Source organism: Cricetulus griseus (assembly GCF_003668045.3).
Source record: "Cricetulus griseus strain 17A/GY chromosome 1 unlocalized genomic scaffold, alternate assembly CriGri-PICRH-1.0 chr1_1, whole genome shotgun sequence".
Taxonomy (NCBI): Eukaryota; Metazoa; Chordata; class Mammalia; order Rodentia; family Cricetidae; genus Cricetulus; species Cricetulus griseus.
The window spans coordinates 207,743,768-207,763,716 of NW_023276807.1; the positions used below are offsets into that span (position 1 = coordinate 207,743,768).

Genomic DNA, 19,949 nt, shown 5'->3' on the forward strand with positions numbered 1-19,949 from the left:
TCTGTCCTGAGTTCTCTTGTTCCCTATCTAGGACTTATGATCTCTCTCTCTCTCTCTCTCTCTCTCTCTCTCTCTCTCTCTCTCTGTCTGTCTCTCCTCTCTCACCCTCTCTCACTTCTTGTCTCTTTTGCATAATATCCAAATCCCAAATGTGTGTGTGTGTGTGTGTTTTTTATGGTACTTTGGGTTTCCTTTCTCAAAAGTTCCCTCCTTACGAATGGCTGACCTCCATGCTGATACTAAATGTCATGGCTATTTCCTTATCTCCTGTGTTCTCCTCCTCCAGGAAGCTACTGAGATTTACAGCATGCCTGTTCTGGAGTTTTTACTTTTAAAAGCAAATAAAATTCTCCTTGATCTTCAGAGAGAGAGAGAGAGAGAGAGAGAGAGAGAGAGAGAGAGGGAGGGAGGGAGGGAGGGAGGAGAGAGAGAGAGAGAGAGAGAGAGAGAGAGAGAGAGAGAGAGAGAGAAACTGGATTCATTTCCAACTACCTCATGATGACTAGATCCCTACCCTCTTCTGGCCTCTGTGGGTGTGTATGCATGCATTGCATAGACATACATTTGGGCAAAGCATCTGTAAACATAAAATAAAATAAAATAAAATAAATTGGGGGAGAGTCTGTGGGAAAGCACCTCAAATTAAAAATTTTAAACTGGTAATTCCAAGTAATTAACTTTACATCAGTCTTTTCTTTGTTTCCACAATGAGTATATTTGGTGAGGATTCCTGAGTATTGAGCCAAGAAATCAATAGAGAGAATAAAACATTGTGGAAAGGAAGATGAGTTCAGGATTTATGCTGGACCCTTGTTAGTCACAGCTTTTTCAAAAGAATTCCAGAGTAGTGTCTCTCAAACTATAGAATGCACTGGAATCACTTGAAAGACTTAAGGAAACACAACATCTAGAAAGTCCTGTGTTGAGAGGTCACCTAAAGCAGGGGCTTGACAACAAGGCTGGGCTGGGCAACATAGTGAAACATTGTGTCAAGCTAAAAAGTAAGAAAGTTGGAGATGTGGTTCTGTTCTTCAGGTTGGGGCAAACCTCTGCTTCAATGGGCACTGCTTCCCAGAAGGTGGCTGCCCTGCAGACAGGATCATGAGCCCTCACGTGGCTAGCATGTTGCCATCATGAAAACCACTGTTGATTACATTGAAAGGTAGGACCCACGGGATAACTTCAGGGTTGCCAGCCAAGTCAGTGATGTGAGGGTACACCCCTTCCCCATGGTACCAACTTTTCAGACAGCCAGGGACACTGCCAGTATGGCATTTGCACCAAATTTAGATTTATTTTTCGTGCCACCCATCTTGATGATCAGTTTCTTCATTATCTCTTGTTTCACAACATTCAGTTTCTTTCTAACCAGAGCAGGTGACATAGTTGTTTGATGTGCCCCAAAATTTTGAGATCCTTTCCCCAGGAGCACATCTTGTCATTGTCACAGAGTTCCAGGGCCTTATGTGTGTCAGTGTAGGCACTGTTTGGCAAAGCAGCTTGGAAGAGACCTTTTGAAGTGCAGAGATCAACCTCAACAGTGGTATTCTCAGAGAGTCAAAAATCTCTTTGGCATGAATCTTGAGAATAGACATGGTGAATTTCTGGCCTTTGGATTGCCACAGAGGAAAGAAACAGGTTTCTGCAGACACAGAAGAGAACATTCAGTAGAATTTCATAATAATAAAAAGAAATACTAAAGCGAGCCCAAACCGAAGTAAAAGTGGAAATGAAAAACTAAGATGTCAACAAAAACTTCACAACTAACCTCTTGAGAACATTCTACATCTCTTCTGTTTCCTCCATTAACCCTAGGAATTCCTTAGAGATTGCAATATTGTGGACCAGTGTGAGTAATCACCAGCTCTGTGCATTGAGTTTCTAAGGTTATGTAAGAATAATTAGTTAGCCCATCCCTTTAGGTCATCGGCTTGTTCTCTGTAATTCAGGACTATATAACCCTGTTTGGCCTTTCTACAGTGCTCTGCATCAGGAAGCTCTTGCTATTATGTTCACTTTGGTATTCAAGAGTGAGCTTGAGCCATTGCCAGACAACAAGCAGGGGAGGTTCTTCATACTCAAAGCCCTTCATCATGGCCACACAGACCCACAGTTTATTCATGTAAGTATTGAGGGAATTGAGGATGAAGAGGAGACTACAAGAATAATTATTCCTTCCTAATCATACGAACTATGATAATTTGGGATTATTTTAATAAAAATTTGAGACTATTTACTGTGATTTTATAGCTGTAATAGCAGTCCTCAAATTCTCATTGAGGTATTCACAGTCTCACTTCTCCTCAATCCTATGACCAAAGTGAGCAGAAAATAAGGCAACTCCATAGTTCCATACACAATCTAAAGTACCCTGGCTATTCTCGTAAGGCTGATTAAGTAATTACACTTTTGAAGAAAGCTACGATCTCTGTGTGCATGACTATTATGGTCTTCCCTGGGTGTAAGATATGTGCTTTTGATTTTATGCATCTTAGTTTATCTGAATAGATGGTCCAAATTTCAAATTATAAGCTCTTGCATAAATATTTTAGAGAAGGTGGAAGACAAAGACAGTATTTCTGTGTACCATGTAACAGGAGGTCTGGTAGAAGTGAGTGAATTACTTTTATTGATCAAAACAAAACGATTTGTTCAGTAAACAGACATTGCATAATTCTCTATTCTAAAAAAAGGATCCATGTCTTCTTTGCATTATGGTTTCCAGATCTTTATAGGGGAAAGTTCACTTCTGCTGCGTGAGCTGCTGGTTGTATAGTCGAGGTGCATTCGAACAGTCTCAAAACATTGAAATACTAATTCAGCTCAGTCTTTTCTAATTCCCTTGGTCCACATTATCTTCCATGTGCTTGAAATATGGTCTCATCATGTTCCCAGCAGTTTATCAGTGAACCTGCACTCATTTGGCCTCACCCTCTGAATTGCTGGGTTTATAGCTCCACATAGACTGCATTCTATTTTTCTTGGTGTCTTTGCTGCCTTTGGCCTCCTCCATCATTCTGAGGCTCAGAAACTAAGTTTCCAATGTGCAAATGAGGTCAGGTCTCTATATCATCTGTAGTTTGAAAACATGAGAGCTTTAAAAGAAACATCCTGCTAAGATCTTTGGGTATCTTCTTAAGACTATATGATTAGTAATACATGAAAATATGCAATATTCATGAAATAATGAATAGACATGAAGCTATTAATATGAAGTAGAGTGGGGTGAGTTAGAGTCATATAGGGAGCTTGAAGAGGTGAAATGCGAGGAAGAGATGTTACTCTATTATCATTTGAAATACAAAAATAATCAAATAAAAAGAGTAAGACCAAACCAAATAAAAAACACTGGAATCAAAGAATGACACATTTGACTTGAATTATTTTGTCTCTGCTATTTATTTATGTGAATTGGGAGACATTATCAGTAAATCTGAGACACTTTCCTTCTTATATACGTAGTTTTTATATATTGATATACATTATAAATTCTACGTTCAATTTTTGGTGTCATAGGGCCCAAGGTTTCATTGCCACAGATGTGAAATGAACAATAATTTTTTTCTTTTGTTTTATTAGTTCAAATTAGGAACAAGCTTGTTTCACATGTCAATCCTTTCTCCCTCTCCCTCCCCTCCTCCCCAACCCTACTCCCCACCCCTGAGTTACTGCCCACCCCATCTACCCCCTACTCCCCAGGCAGGGTAGGGCCCTTGATGGCGGCTCCCCAAAGTCCACTATATCATCCTGGGATGGGCCTAGGCCCTCCATGTGTGTCCAGGGCAAGAGTGCATCCCTTCACCTGGAATGGGCTCTCAAAGTCCCGTATTACACCAGGGAAAAATACTAATCCACTACCAGGGCTCCCTAGAGTGCAGAGGCCTCCTTATTGACATCCATGTTCAGGGGTCTGGATCAGTCCTGTGCTGGCCTCCCAGACAGCAGTCTGGGGTCCATGTGCTCCCCCTTGTTCAGGCCAGCTGTTTCTGTGGGTTTCATCAGCCTGGTACTGACACCTTTAATCTTCATTCCTCCCTCTCTGCAACTAAGTTCCAGAGTTCAGTTCAGTGTATATCTGTGGATGTCTGCCTCTGCTTCCATCAGCCACTGGATGAGGGCTCTAGGATGGCATAAAAAGTAGTCATCAGTCTCATTATAGGGGAAGGGCATTTAGGTTATCCTCTCCACAATTGCCTAGATTGTCAGTTTGTGTCATCCTTGTAGGTCTCTGGAAATCTCCCTAGATCCAGATCTCTCCTTGGACCTATAATGGTTCCCTCTAATATGGTATCTCTCATCCTGTTCCCCCTATTCTTCCCCCAACTCCATATTTCTGCTAGTCCATTTCCTCCTCTCCTCTTCTCCTCCTCTCATTCTGGCAGCCCCCTCTCCCCTACCCTCATACTCCCAATTAACTCAAGAGTTCCTGCCCCTTCCCATTCCTGGGGTCCAAACATTTTTTCCTTAGAGTCCTTCTTGTTTCTTAGTTTCTTTGTGAAGAGGATTGTTGGCTGGGAAACCTTTGCTCTATGTCTAAAATTCATATATGAGTGAGTACATACCATGTTTGTCTTTTTGTGACTGGGTTGCCTCACTCAGGAGAGGTTCTTCTAGTTCCATCCATTTGCCTGTTAATTTCAAGATTCCATTGCTTTTTTTCTGCTGAGTAGTATTCCAGCAGTAGTATAAATGTAACATATTTTCTCTACCCATTCTTCAGTTGAGGGGCATCTAGGTTGCTTCCAGGTTCTGGCTATACAAACAATGCTGCTATGAACATGGTTGAACATATGTCCTTGTTTTATGGAGGTGCATTATTTGGGTATATGCCCAAGAGAGAAATTTCTGGATCTTGAGGAAGACTGATTCCCATTTTTTCTGAGCAACCACCATACTGATTTCCAGAATGGTTTTACAATTTCACACTCCCACCAGCAATGGAGGAGTGTTCCTTTTTCTCCGCATCCTCTCCAGCATAGATTGTCATTGGTATTTTTAATTTTAGCCATTCTGACAGGTGTGAGGTGGTATCTCAGAGTTGTTTTGAGTTGCATTTCTCTGATGGCCAAGGATTTTGAGCACTTTCTTAAGTGTCTTTCAGCCATTTCAGATTCCTCTGCTGAAAATTCTCTGTTTAGTTCTGCACCCCACTTTTTAATTTTATTGTTTGGTGTTTTGGTGGTTAGCTTCTTGAGCTCCATGTATATTTTGGAAATCAGTCCTCTGTCAGATGTGGTGTTGGTGAAGATCTTTTCCCATTCTGTGAGTGGTCCTTTTGTCTTACTGACTGTGTCCTTTGCCTTGTAGAAGCTTCTCAGTTTCAGGAGGTCCCATTTATTAATTGTAGAACTTAATGTCTGTGCTACTGGTGTAATGTTCAGGAAGCAGTCTCCTGTGCCAATTTGTTCAAGAGTATCTCCCACTTTCTCTTGTAGAGGAGTTAATGTGGCTGGATTTATGTTGAGATCTTTGATCCATTTGCCCTTAAGTTTTGTGCATGGTGACAAATATGGATCTAACTGCAATTTTCTGCATGTCCGAGGCTAGGTGTGCCAGCACCATGTGTTGAAGATGCTATCTTTCTTCCATTGTATAGATTTAGCAACTTGTCAAAAATAAGGTGTTTGGGAGATTTCTGAGTTTTCCTCTCTGAAACCCATGTTCCTGGGGTCTGGATCAGTCCTATGCTGGTATCCCAGCTATCAGTCTGGGGAGCAAGAGTTCCCTGATGTTCAGGTCAGCTATTTCTGTGGGTTTCACCAGCCTGGTCTGGATCCCTTTGCTCTTCACTGGTCCTTCTCTGCATGTGGGTTCCAGTTCAGTTCTGTGATTAGTTGTGGATGTCTGCTTCTACTTCCACCAGCTGCTGGATGAGGGCAATAAGATGGCATGTAAGTTAGTCATCAATCTTATTATCATGGGAGGGCATTTAAGGTAGCCTCTCCTCTGTTGCTTAGATTGTTAGCCTGTATCATCTTTGTAGATCTCCAGACATTTCCCTAGTGCTTAATTCCTCTGTAAACCTAAAATGTCTCCCTCTATTATGGTAACTCCATTCTTGTTATCATCTATTCTTCCCCTCACTCAACCTTTCTGCTCCCTCAGTACTTATCCCTAGCATAGGTGTGGACTTTGGGAGCCCATTCCATATAGAGGAATACTCCCTGAGCCAAGACACATGGGGGTGGGCCTAGGCCCTATCCCAAAGGATACAATAGACTCTGGTGACACCCTATGGAAGGCCTCACCATCCAGGGGGAGCAGAAAGGATATGTGATAGGGTTTTAGTTGGGAGGAGTGGTAGGAGAGGATGGGAGGGGGGAGAAGGGAACTGGGATTGTCATGTAAAGCAATCCTACTTATAATTCAAATAGAAAAAGTAAAAAAAAAATAAGGTGTTCGTAGGTGTGTGGGTTAATATCAGGGTTTTCAATTTGATTCCATTGGTCTATCTATCTATTTTTGTGCCAATACTAAGCTGTTTTCAGAACTATGGCTCTATAATAGAGCTTGAAGTCAGGGATGGTGATGCCTCCAGAAGATCCTTTATTGTACAGAATTGTTTTGGCTATCCTGGGTTTTTTGTTTTTCCATATAAAGTTGAGTATTGTTCTTTCAAGGTCTGTGAAGAACTGTGTTGGGATTTTGATGGGGATTGAATCTGTAGATTACTTTTGGCAAGATTGCCGTTTTTACTATGTTGATTCTACCTATCCAAGAGCATGGGAGATCTTTCTATTTTCTGGTATCTTCTTTAATTTCTTTCTTTAAAGACTCAAAGTTCTTACTGTGCATGTCTTTCACTTTTTTGGTTAGTGTTACCCCAAGATATTTTATGTTGCTTGTGGATATTGTGAAGGGTGATGTTTCTCTGATTTCTTTCTCATTGGATTTATCATCTGTGTATAGTAGGGCTACTGATGTTTTTGAATTAATTTTGTATCCTGCTACTTTGCTGAAGGTGTTTATCAGCTGAAGGAGTTCCCTGGTAGAGTTTTGTGGGTCACTTATGTAGACTATCATATCGTCTGCAAATAGTGAAAGTTTGACTTCTTCAGCCTCTGGTGGCAGCAGGATGGCAGAGGGTGGTAGTCAGACAATGGTGGGGTATGACTAGACTCAGGGTGGGCCTTCCCTGTCTCAGCAGGTCCACTCTTGCCCAGGTGGGCTCAGGCAGAAGCAAGCAGGGTTGATGGGGGAGGTTGGGAACAGAGCAGCGCCCAGAGTCACCTGAGTCTTGGGTGCCTGCCGCAGGACAGAGGGCAGATTGTAGACAGAGGAGAGGTGTGTCCAGACTCAGGGTGAGCCTTCCAGTCTGGGCAGGTCCACTCTTGAGGGCTGGGGGTGGAGAGTTCAGGGAAAAGCGAGCAGGGGTTGATGGGGGAGTTTGGGGGGGCAATAAAAATTTTAGACATTAAGTTGATCCTTTTTCCTCTCAGAATACCTACTTCCACATATTGGTTTCCTTTACGTTTTCATTCTATTCAGCATCATGAACTAGAAATTGATGCAAGGTCAATTTTTTGTTGTTTGATTCTGTGTTATGGACCTTTTGGTAGTCTAATTGTATTAAGTAACTGCACTATTTGGTTATTAAAAACCATTGTATGTATTCTCACCTGAAGATAGAAGAATGTAGAGGCATAAGAAGTTTTGTGTATTGTGTGAAGAAGACCCACTTTAGATTTTCATATAATTCTATGGTCTAGTACCCTTTGGAAATACTCTACAGTAAACTTGCATTTTCTATATTCATAAGATTTTTAATTTGGACAAATAAATACAATGCAACTTTTATCATTTTCCAAATGGACATGGGTTGTTATCCTGTGGTTTGTATGAGCATGTGGCTATGGATTCATTGATTCCCAACCACAGCCACTGTCTTCACCATTGGAGACAATTAGAAATATCTTCAACATGTGAGTACATCCCATAGTACATTATCTTGGAAGAAGTGTAACTAGGTAGATTTCACTAGTTTTAATAACAGATGTTAGGAGGATGCTTTTCATGGATAAAGTGGGAAAATCATGCAAAGTAGATGACATTTATATGTGGTAATATCATAATTCCAACAGTTTATAGTGTAAAACAGAAAGGGGCATTAAGATCCATTATAGTATTGCCCAAGTTCTTGTATCACTAATATTTTCTGCATTTTAAACCTTTTATATATGCAGCAATTCAGAGTGTGCTGATCTAAAAGTGAACCTGAACTTTCCTCTGTAGCTGAAGTAAGAACATGGACATTTATGCAGTAGGTCCAGCTCACATGCAAATCACTTTACTGAGTAGGAGGAGGTGTCTGAAACTAGGGCTCTGGTACAAACTGGCTGTGCTTCAGAAAATCAGTGGCATTGCAGAGACTTAGGAAAATCATGTTTTTATACCAAATATTTTACTGTGATTATGTGGACATTATCTCCCCAAATTAGCTTTACAGCATAAAATTTCAACTATATTTAATAACGTTTCCTTATTTTTCACATCACTGGACATCTCAGCAGTTGTGGACAGAATGTTCTGTGATGTTGTGAAGCTTGGACTAGTTGAGGGTCTCTGGCAGTAGGAACACAATACAAACCTAGTACATGAGTTAGCTTGTTGGAACCCATTCCTTAGGGTGGGAAGCCATGTTCAGTGTCAGTAGGACCACCATATTATCCTGGTACATGGGCTAGATTGTTGGAGCCCACTTGCCATGGTGGGATAACATCCTCAGCCTTAATGCATGGGAGAGGGGCCTGGCCCTACCTCAACCTATTGTGCCAGACTATGTTGACTCCTCATGGGAGCCCTTTCCTGTGAAGAGGAGTGGGCTGGGTGTGGGCTTGGGTTGAGGTGAAGGGGTTGGTAGGAGCTGTGGGAGGGGGAATTGTAGTTGGAATGTATAATGAAATAAAAAAAAAACAGTAAAAAGAAGTGTTCTGTGATAATGTTCATTTAACCAATTACAAAAAATTGAAATAGACTGAGAAAAATAATGAATATGAAATTTAATTGATTTTAAAAATCTAAGTTTCATTAAAGGCTTACTTAAATACCTAAACAAAAACAGAGAACATATTATTAAGTCAAAAAAAACCCTTAAACTTATCAAAGATACTGGAACCTAAAGATAATTTTCTGGGTAGGAATCATGAATTGATATTTAGCGAATGGACTTCACTCTGTCAGATATAGTCTAAGCGAAATACACTTTCCCCATGTTATTGTAATAAAAAGACATATATTTAAGTGCTTCAAGTTTCAATTTTATTTGTTTGACAGTTTTCCTAAAGGAAGGCTTCTACAAAATACCTATTTTGTCTTAAAGTTGTTTGCTTTATTTTACCATGTCTGTAGCATTGCTATTTACAGTAATTCTAGTCTTACATCATCTAGATTACTGTATTCAATATGGCTCTCATGATAGGTAACACATGAGTTATGAATAAAAGACTATTTAGAGAATTCCATTTGCCACAACTGATAATTACTAATGACATCACAATAAGCTTGGGAATATATCAATATTTGTACTTATTTGACTCAAATTGTAAGGAAGGTCTACATGTATACTGTTCCCATTGCTGACAACATTTTTTGTTTCCTGCAAAAGATGTTCAAGAAATGAAACCATGCAGAACACAACGTCTGTACCAGAATTCCACTTCATTCAACTCTCAGAAGATCCAGACTTACAGCCTGTTCTCTCTGGCCTATTCTTGTGCATGTACATCTTGGCCCTGTTGGGAAACCTGCTCATCATCCTGACAGTAAGCTCTGACTCCCATCTCCACACACCCATGTACTTCTTCCTCTCCAACCTGTCCATGGTTGATATTGGTGTCATCTCCACCACTGTTCCGAGGGTGATTGTGGACATCCAAACCCACTGCCCAGTCATCTCCTATGTGAGCTGCCTGACGCAGATGTCACTGCTCATAATGTTTGCATGTATGGATGACATGCTTCTGGCTGTGATGGCATATGACAGGTTTGTGGCCATCTGTCACCCTCTGTATTACCAGGTCATTATGAATCCCAGTCGCTGTTGTGTCTTACTTTTAGGGTGTTTTCTCCTTAGCCTTGTGGAATTACTGTTGCACTATGTGGCAGTAATAAAATTTTCCAACTGCAAGGATTATATTGAAATTTCCAACTTCTTCTGTGACCCTTCTGAAGTCCTTAAACTTGCTGATTTTGATACTTTCACCCAAAACATAGTCAGATACTGTGTAGGTGCTCTCTTTGGGTTACTTCCTATTTCAGGAATCATTTTCTCTTACTATAAAATAGTTTCTTCCATCATGCGATCATCATCATCAAGTGGGAAGCAGAAAACCTTCTCCACCTGTGGGTCTCATTTGTCCATTGTTTGCCTGTTTTATGGAACAGGACTAGGGGTGTACTTCAGCTCTTCTCTGTCACATTCTCCAAGAAATAATGCAGTGGCCTCAGTGATGTACACTGTGGTCACACCTATGTTGAATCCCTTCATCTACAGCCTAAGGAACAAGGACATTAAAACTGCCTTAAGGAAGGTCCTTACCAGAGTATTCTAATCATTGACATTCTTTTTAATTCACCATATATCTATATATTACCTGTACATGTAAATCCCAGTTAATGTCTCACACATTATCACTAACTGATATTTCACAATATTGCATGGTGAAACGGTGGTCACTGGGTTGAACATATGAAGATGGGTATTTTTAGAAATGCACAAAAATTCAAAGTTGCAGAGATGAAACTTTTCTAGGGATGATTGGTAAACATTGTTGAACAACCTTTTACAATATGAGTGTAATCAATACCTAAATCCATGCACAGGAGCCAATTTAAAGGGGCTGTTCCCCAGAAATGGTGTTTTAGAGATGACAGAGACATAGGATTGTCGGCCAGGCTGCCTGGGGAGGACCTGAACAAGGACGATGTGAATAGACACACTGGTGTGGAATGGAAAGCTCAGTGGCCTCATCCATAGTCAAAGAATCATTTTTCCTTTTCAAAATTTAAATTAGAAACCAGCTTGTTTCACATGTCAATCCCAGTTCCCTCCCCTCCTTTCCTCCTCTGCTCCCTCCATCCCCCTTCCTATCCCCTCTCTGCTCCCCAAGGTGGGTGAGGTATCCATGGGGGATCTTCAAAATATGTCATATCATTTGGAGCAGGGCTTGATCCTCCCCATGGTCTCTAGGCAGAGGGAGTATCCCTCTATGTAGAGTGGGATCCCGAATTCCATTCCTGTACTAGGGATAAATACTGATCCACTACCAGAGGCACCATAGATTAACTAGATTTCCAAACTGACATCCTTGTTCAGGCGGCCTGGAACAGTCCTATGCTAGTTTCCCATCTATCAATCTGGGGTCCATGAGAAACCCCTTCTTCATGTCAGCTGTTTTTGTGGGTCTCTCCAGCCTGGTCTTGACCCCTTTGGTCATCACTCCTCCCTCTCTGGGACTGGATTCCCGAGTTCAGCTCTGTGTTTAGCTGTGGGTGTCTGCTTCTGCTTCCATCAGTTACTGGATGAAGGCTCTTAGATGGCATATAAGGTAGTCATCAATCTCATTATTGGAGAAGGGCATTTAAGGTAGTCTCTCAACTACTGCTTATATTGTTAGTTGGGGTCATCCTTGTAGATATCTGGACATTTCCCTAGTGCCAGAATTCTCTTTAAACCTATAATGGTTCCCTCTATTATGGTATCTCTTTTCTTGCTCTCCTCTATTCTTTCCTTGACTGGATCTTGCTGCTCTGTCATGTCCTCCTTTCTCCTCCTCCTTTCTTCCTCCTAACTTCCTCTCCCCTCCCCCATGCTCCCAATTTTCTCAGAATTTGTCCCTTTCCCCTTCTACTGGGGACCATGTATATCTCTCTTAGGGTCCTCCTTGTTTCCTAGCTTCTATGGCGGTGTGGATTATAGGCTGGTAATACTTTGCCCCATGTCTAGAATCCATATGTGAGTGAGTACATGCCATGTTTGTCTTTTTGTGACTGGGCTGCCTCACTCATGATGGTTTCTTCTAGTTCCAACCATTTACCTGTGAATTTCAAGATTCAATTGATTTTTTTTTCCACTGAGTAGTACTCCATTGTGTAAATGTACCACATTTTCTCCGTCCATTCTTCATTTTTGGGGCACCTAGGTTGCTTACATGTTCTGGTTATTACAAATAATGCTGCTATTGAACCTGGTTGGACAGATATCCTTGGTATATGAATGTGCATCTTTTATGTAAATGCCTAAGAGTGGAATTGCTGGATCTTGTTATAGACAGATTTCATTTTTGACAGCAGGAGACACATCAGCAGTTAGAGAAAAGTGAGTGAATTTGAAAGAGAGCAAGGGTGGTTACATGTGAAGGAGGAAGGGAGGTGAGACCTGTTGGATTTATATTATAACCTCATTTTTGAAATATTTAAACAAATAAATGAAGTAACAATACCCACAGAAGAATGATACTTACCACCCCCAGATAATAGATGGCCTGCCTTCTACTGGGTTTACTTATGATACACATTATATATGTTACTTTGATTATTTTTCAAATTAAGTTGCAGTGTGAGCTGTCAGTTTAGTGAGACTGTTATTTGAAGTGAGAGAATTAAACTTCATGCATTACTGATTGACATGAAGTAAAATCCATTAATGAAGCATGAGATGGTTGGGTCTCAAAATGTTCTTGTCCTTTTCAATTTCTGAATTCCTCCCCAGTTTTAAAGATTGTTGTGTTCACAATGTCCATGAAGCTGTAACAACAAGTCACTGTAGAAGGTAGAACAAAGAGAGAAGAATATAAGATTGATTCCTTGTGACTTATTTGAGGGGGGATTGATGGAGCTGTAAACATAAATGTAAACTTTACAAATTAAAAAATATATCTCTTAACTTTTCAAAATTTTATGTTTCTGGTAGGTACATCATTCAGAATGGCACATGCGAGTTTAATGGTTCCATTTACTATGTAAATTTTAATAAATACCTATAATAAAAAGCTCATTTACCATATCTACTGCAATTTTTGAATTATATAATTAATGGAAACTTTAATAACATATGCACAATTTAAGATAATGTTGGCTAAAAATGTGGTGCTATAAAAAGCATGACTTTTCAATAACAGGAAAACTGCTTGGGAAAATGGAACCCAATGACTTTGTCATCATGAACTTTAATTTTAATTTGACATTTAGCCAAATTATAGATATCTTATGGGGCTGTAGTTATTCTAAACAGAGGAAACTATATTATTGTCTCTCAACATGTTAGGGTAAATGATGGGGGATTGTCCTCCTGAGTATGTTTATCTTATTGATAGTTGAATAAAGTACTATTTGGCCAATGAGGCAGCAAGTTAGGCAGGAGTAGGAGTTGAGGAGGATTCTGGGAAATGTAGTAAAAAGAAGTCTTGTGATACAGGCAGGAAGTGACATAGCAGGCAGATTCATATATAAGCAGGGACAAATAGAAAGTTGCCCCTTTTCTCTTGCTTTTCCTCTCTGCTCTGGAGCTGCCATGTGATCCCAGCATGAGAAGACGCCTACTGCCAGCGTCTCCATAAGATAAGTCTTTAGATTAATAGTTATGGTTGTTAATTAAGACTGAGCTAGCAGATGAGAAATCCTAGCCATTGGCCAAGCAGCATTTGTACCTAATATAAGTCTCTCTGTGTTACTTGGGACCTTAACATGGCAGCGTGCGAAACTTGGGCGGCCTGGCAGAAAGTGCCTATGTGGTGACAGAGCTCAGGTGGCTTGGCAGAAAAATTTATCATTACAGGTAAATGTAAATGCTTCCTACTTTGCTTTGACTAAAAGGAATTTTTCTAAAATGGGGAAGAATTTATTTTGATTTTTTAAAAATAAAGTGGTCATTTTCACCATGATCCCAGGCTTCTTTTATATAATATGATTTTCTTTCAAATACTGTGATATTGAATACCAATAATTAGCTTTTCATAGAAACATGAGTCATTAAACAGCAAAGAGACTTTCTGCTCCTACCTCCAGTGGAATAAGCAGATAGATCTTTTATAGCCTTCCTCAGGACGACATCCCTTTGTCCCAACTTCCAGCACCAAAAACATTTCTGGAAATCTACCAACCAAACAGTCCTGGGAATCAGGTGGGCATCTTCAGTCTTCCTCCTGTCCTTCAATTCCAATCTACCACCCTATTCCCCACATTTGTACCAGACTACCTGTTGTATCCTCTATTCCCTATCTGCCTACATTCTCAAGGTTCTAGGCAGATCCTTTTGGCACACCCTGCTTTATTCCTACTTGTGGACCCCTGCAAACTCCCCTTTCTAGTCCATACAGAATCCTAATTGTCAGTTACCAATACTTAAAATCACATTGTACCCAGAACCCCCAGTGGCCACACTTGGATCTCAGAAGCATTTCCTAGCAGGCAACCCACAGCCACCACAGTCTACTAAGAACCAGTGAAGGAAACTGAAACCAAGGAACAACACACTCACCTAGCAAAGATAAGACCAAATGTCAGCATCTAAAATGACAATCATCCCAAGCCAAGATACCTATACACCATTGTAAATATCTAATAAATGACAGGCAGAATAATATGCAGTCTCTAGTGTACAACAAAGCAATCCAATAGGGCCTGATTAATGCAATAGAGCTGAAGTACAAGATAAGGACTTACAAATAGCATTTGTGCACATTTGAGGTGCTTAAAGAATATAGAAATGAATGCACTCATGGAATATAAAAACTAAACAGTGGAATAAACTAAAAAAAACTGTTCAAGACATGAAAATGGAAATAGTATTGACAAAGAAAACCTAAACTGAGATAAGACATGAAATGAAAAATTTAGGAACTAAGAAATGAAATATAGAGACTATTTTACCAAGAGAATACAAGAGATGGAGGAGAAAATGTCAGACACTGAAGTCAAGATGGGAAAAAAAGGGAGGATGCCCCAGTCAAAGAAAATGCTAAATGTAAAAAAAAACAGAAACAAAACACACAGGAAATCTGGGACACTGTGAAAATATCTAATCTAAGAATAACAGGAATAGAGGAAAAAGAAGAAACTTAGGAAGGGCACAGAAAATATTTTAAACAAAAGCATGAGAGAAAATTTCCAAAATATAAAGAAGTATGTTGATATCAAAGTACTAGAAGCATATCAGAACACCAGAAACCTAATAATCAAAACACTAAACATGTAGAAAAGGAATGATATTAAAGCTGCAAGGAAAAAGGCCAAATAATATGAAGTCAGCAGATGTATGACAATCACACCTGGCTCCTCAATGAAGACTATAAATCCATCAGGGACTGGTAGGACACTCTACAAACTCTAAGAGACTACAGATGCCATCCAGACAACTACATTCAATTAAAATTTAAAATAAGAGATGGAGAAAGACATTCCATGATGAAATCAAATTTAAATAATATAAAACTCCCTCTCCTATCTCAGCCCAGCAAGGCAGCTGGACCCTGCCCTCAACTCTGGTGGAATCCCATTGGTCTGGTGCAGACCCCAGCAGCGGCCACCATCTGAGAGACCTGTGGGTAGATTGCACCCAGACTCACCTGAGGCTCGGGTGCCCGCCGCTGGATAGACCTACTTATTCTTTGGACTTCCTTGGTGTCTGCTGTTATGTGTCCCTTTTTGTTTCTGATTTTGTTAATTTGAATATTCTCTCTCAGTCTTTTAGTTAGTTTGGATAAGAGTTTGTTCATAGTGTTGATTTTCTCAAAGAACCAACTTTTGTTTCATTTTGTGTACTTCCCTTTGTTTCTATTTCTATTCTCTTTGTTTGCTTTAGCCAACCAATCAAACTTTTGACACCTTTTTAACTGTATGTGCTTCCATATTAAACCTAGAGTCTCCACCCTCTGAGCCTGTATCAATAAACTCAGTCTGGTCCACTTTTATGTTCCTTCCACCAGTGTCCTACACCTTAAATTCCATTCACATACATATTCCCCAGACTTTCCCTTCAACCAAATAGCAAACTCATTAATCTCTTTAGTGATGTAGCACACCTCCTCATGGACTACACTTCCTGTCTTCCTTCTAGGAGCCTTCTTAGCCTTAATTCTGATTATAGATGTAGAAGAAACTATTGGCAGGCCCTGAGGAACATTGTGTTGTCTTGCCTGGTATCTCCTTCAGGGAAAGCTATTTCCTTTTTAGGAGACAATGAAGGATTAATCTCCTCAGACAAACAGGTGTGTGGAGGGTGGGGGTGGAAGGGAAGAAACCTTCAGGTGGTGAAATTCGGGGTGGGGCATCTTTTCCTAAGGGTGGAAAAACTCATCAAGTGAGATAAATCTTTAATAATCTAGGAGTTCAGGACTGGAGGGATAGTTCAATGATTAAGAGCATTGATAGCTCTTCAAGGGGTCATGAGTTCAATTCCCAACAACCACATACTAGTTAACAGCCATCTATTGGGATCTGATGACCTCTTCTGGCCTGCAGATACACATGCAGATAGAGCACCATACACATAAATCTTTAAAAAAATCATTGTAAAAATTAAGAAAAATAATCTGGTGGTTCAAGTTCTAAGTCACAAGTAGGGTTCTTCTACACATCTTCACCCCAATTTACAGGATTCCTTTTTTTTTTTCCTACCAAGTAGTGCCCTTACCTTCACCGCTGGACTTGAATTTTCTCCGTAATTCAGTGAATTTTATAATTCAGTTTTATTTTCTGAAGTTTCTGTGACTTGGGGAGAGAAGCTTTTCTTCCAGGTCACCTTAGAAAACATTGCACTAATTATGCACATCTGGAGCCAGGCCACTTATCACTGCGTTCATTGCTGTCTTTTACCAAGAGTCTACTGAAATCATTATCTCCCAAGTGAATTTGTATTGTAAATTTTACTTCAAGCTTAGTCAAACTCCCTCAGTCCTAAGTCCTCCTTCTTGCTTTCACTCTCTCTCCTGTAGATTTTGAAATAAAGTGTTTTTCTGTGTGGTAGTCTCTCAGGTCTTCTTATTGTAACTATTACAGATCAAAAACACATGCCCTTCACTGCATCCCACCTTATTCCAGGAGATGGTAAATATTTTTAGGACATTTTAGTTCCATTTAGAAAACTTATTAATAATAAAATTAATTTTTAAAACAGCTGCTACAGATCCACTGGTTGAGTCACATAGGAGAAAAGTTATCCCAAATTCCCTGGAGTGCTGGTGTCAGCAGATGGAGTCAGGATGACAAAACTGTGACAATAGGAGGACAACCTTTCATCCATAGAGGCAGTCAGAGAGGAAGCCCCACAGACTAGGCATTAAAAATGAAGTCTAATTATTTTGCTAAATTCATTTTGATGTTTATATGAACAAATACATACATTGAGGTAATACCATCACCTTCAGATCACACTTGTGATATATGAATCAAATCTCAATTCTTAGGGGGGAATAATTAAGTATGAAGAAGCTAAGCCAGATTCTTAAAATTGATCAATTCATCAAGAGAACCTGAACCCAGCTCTTTGCAGCATCAATATCTGCACCTACATTAGATCTTCTACTCCATAAACACTTGCTCAATTTTTATCTGTAAGTACAGGATTTCTACTGGACTGCATATCTATATCCAAAAATACTTCCTATGTTCGTAGGTTTCTGTGTAAACTAGTTAAAAAAACATTTTACTTAAACCCAAGTTCTATTAATTTCACCATTTTTATCTAAGTGTCCATATTCAGAAACACTATATTAGAAATCAAGTGCAAAGCGTTTGACTTTTTAGGCCCTGAATCTATCGAAAGTGATTTCAAAGAAAAAATTTGTAACAATCTCATTTACAGATCAGTTGATAAGCTCTCTTTGGAGGTGAAAATAATGAGGGAGTGAGGATTCAATTCCTGTTTTAATTGATTTTCTGGCCTCCAAGATGTTATTGAACATGTAGGTGTGAGTGAAAAGATATATTGTGTATTATATAGTATTACATTCAAGTGTGAATACAGTTTTCAGAGTGGACATCTCCTCTGGTAGCATTTATGATCTTCATTGATCAGAAAATCAATGGACTAAGACCAGAATCAATTCACCATTTTATTTTACTTTTTTTTTATAAATTTTTCATTTTAAATGCATTTCTTCATTCAAGTCTATCTCTCTAAATGGAATAACCATGCATTACCAGAAAGTCAGAGTTAACAGCTATGGAACCCAAACAACAAGCCATCAGTGTTTTCCCAAGTTAGGCTCTCACACTGTCTCATCCTGGAGGGAGCCAAACTCCTTCCCAGGAAACCATCTGGAGATAATTCCACACAGCCACATCTCCCATTACATAGCTTGGGAAACAGACTCTTCCCAGTCCTTCACTGTTGTACATCAGAGACCAGCATGTCAGAGCATCAGGTTCTGGAAAGGAACTGACACAAGATTGCCCCATTAGGAGACAGAGTCTTATGACCATAGTGAGAAGGGCTATAAACCATTCTCACTATAAAATAGTGAGAAGGGCTATAAACCCTTCTCACTGTAAAATAGTGAGAACCTCTATAAAGGTTGTCCTTATGGAGGACAGAATACTGGAGAGTGTGGCCTGATTTCTAGGCAGTAGAGGGGCAAGTAGAGGGCCTCTTATCTGACATCCACCATCAATTATTGTCTCATTCTATCCTCATGATCAATGGGAGAGAAAAAGCCCAATGAAAGGGTTCCTTCAGGTCTAGGATAAAAGACTATTTAAATAGTACTATTGTTTTGAAAATAGGAGTAGTTTTGTGCCCTAAAGGATAAGCCTATTGCTGGGGTTGTGGCAGAGACCTATAGAAACACACAAGCCACGCCTCTACTAAAGCCGAGGTTTAGAAATTTGAAACAGGCTACAGTCCCTATCACCAGTTTTTAATCAAACTTCCTATTCACAACCTGCACCCCAAGAAAAATACACCTTCAATCCCTAATTGCCAATAGAAAGAGTTAGTTCATACCTGGAAAGTAGAAAAAGGAGATTTTCGCTGTAACTCCCATTGAATATGTGTGTCTGTGGTAAGAGAATGAGAGTTAAAAGAGAAAGAAAAAGAGCTCATTAAAGAATATCTATTCTGGGTGTAATGTACATTATATTGGTAAAGATCCATGTGCCATCTAAGCTGACAATGGAAGCTGTGTTTACACACACACACACACACACACACACACACACACACACACACACACACACACTTCATACCCTAGTATGTTTAATATCAAGTTTCAAGTTTCCTCCAAGAACCTTTGTCTGGGCATGGCTGACCCAGAACTCTCTAACAGGGGTCAAGAACAGTCAGACAATCCAAGGGTGAAAACAACAATTTCTTGAGAACAGCTAGTAGCTGAACCATGTTCATCACAGGTTACTGTGTTTTATTCCATGGCATAAAAATGCCTGCAATGGGAAAGAGAAACCAGATGCTCAGCCGTGGGAAGCTCAGACACGGAGAGTGAGATCAGTCAGGAGCTCCAGCTGACTACCTCAACTTCCATAATCGGTATCTGCTAGATATTATGAGTGCCTGGTTTGACAATGTCACCTGTATCTGTGACTATTTGTCCTTTTACCCAGAAGCTTCATCTGAGAGGACACAATAATATCCTATCTCCCATAAATATATGAAATTTTGCTGTTTGAGAATACCAGACAAGACATTTATATCTTCTATTTGTCATTCTGGCACGTGTAAAACAAGTAAGAAATTGTGTGTAAAGTATTCAGATATATTTCTTATCACTGTGCATGACATAAATTGGGAAAAGAAGAACTACAAAAACAATTTCCATTGCTCATATACATTGTTAAGTGCCAACTGTTGAGCCATGTTACAATGCTATGGTTAATTTTTTATTTTTTTATTAGTTTAAATTAGGAACAAGCTTGTTTCACATATCAATCCCTTCTCCCTCTCCCTCCCCTCCATCTCTCCTCCCCCATACCCGACCTACCCCCTACCCCATCCACCC

General features: G+C 39.8%; 1 protein-coding gene and 1 pseudogene across 1 annotated transcript; one reads left to right on the plus strand and one right to left on the minus strand.

Annotated features, from left to right (window-relative positions):
• The window catches only part of LOC103164169, a 44,883-nt pseudogene extending 43,288 nt beyond the window's left edge, over positions 1 to 1,595 (minus strand).
• Positions 1,596 to 9,623: 8,028 nt separating this feature from the next.
• LOC100762272 (olfactory receptor 7E24) lies at positions 9,624 to 10,550 on the plus strand. Its single transcript, XM_027386507.1, has one exon. The coding sequence runs from the start codon at positions 9,624 to 9,626 to the stop codon at positions 10,548 to 10,550; it is 927 nt and encodes a 308-aa protein (XP_027242308.1).
• The last annotated feature ends 9,399 nt before the right edge of the window (positions 10,551 to 19,949 follow it).

Coding starts and splice junctions, on each gene's coding strand:
- LOC100762272 (XM_027386507.1), top strand. CDS start 9,624: ATGCAGAACACAACGTCTGTACCAGAATTCCACTTCATTCAACTCTCA.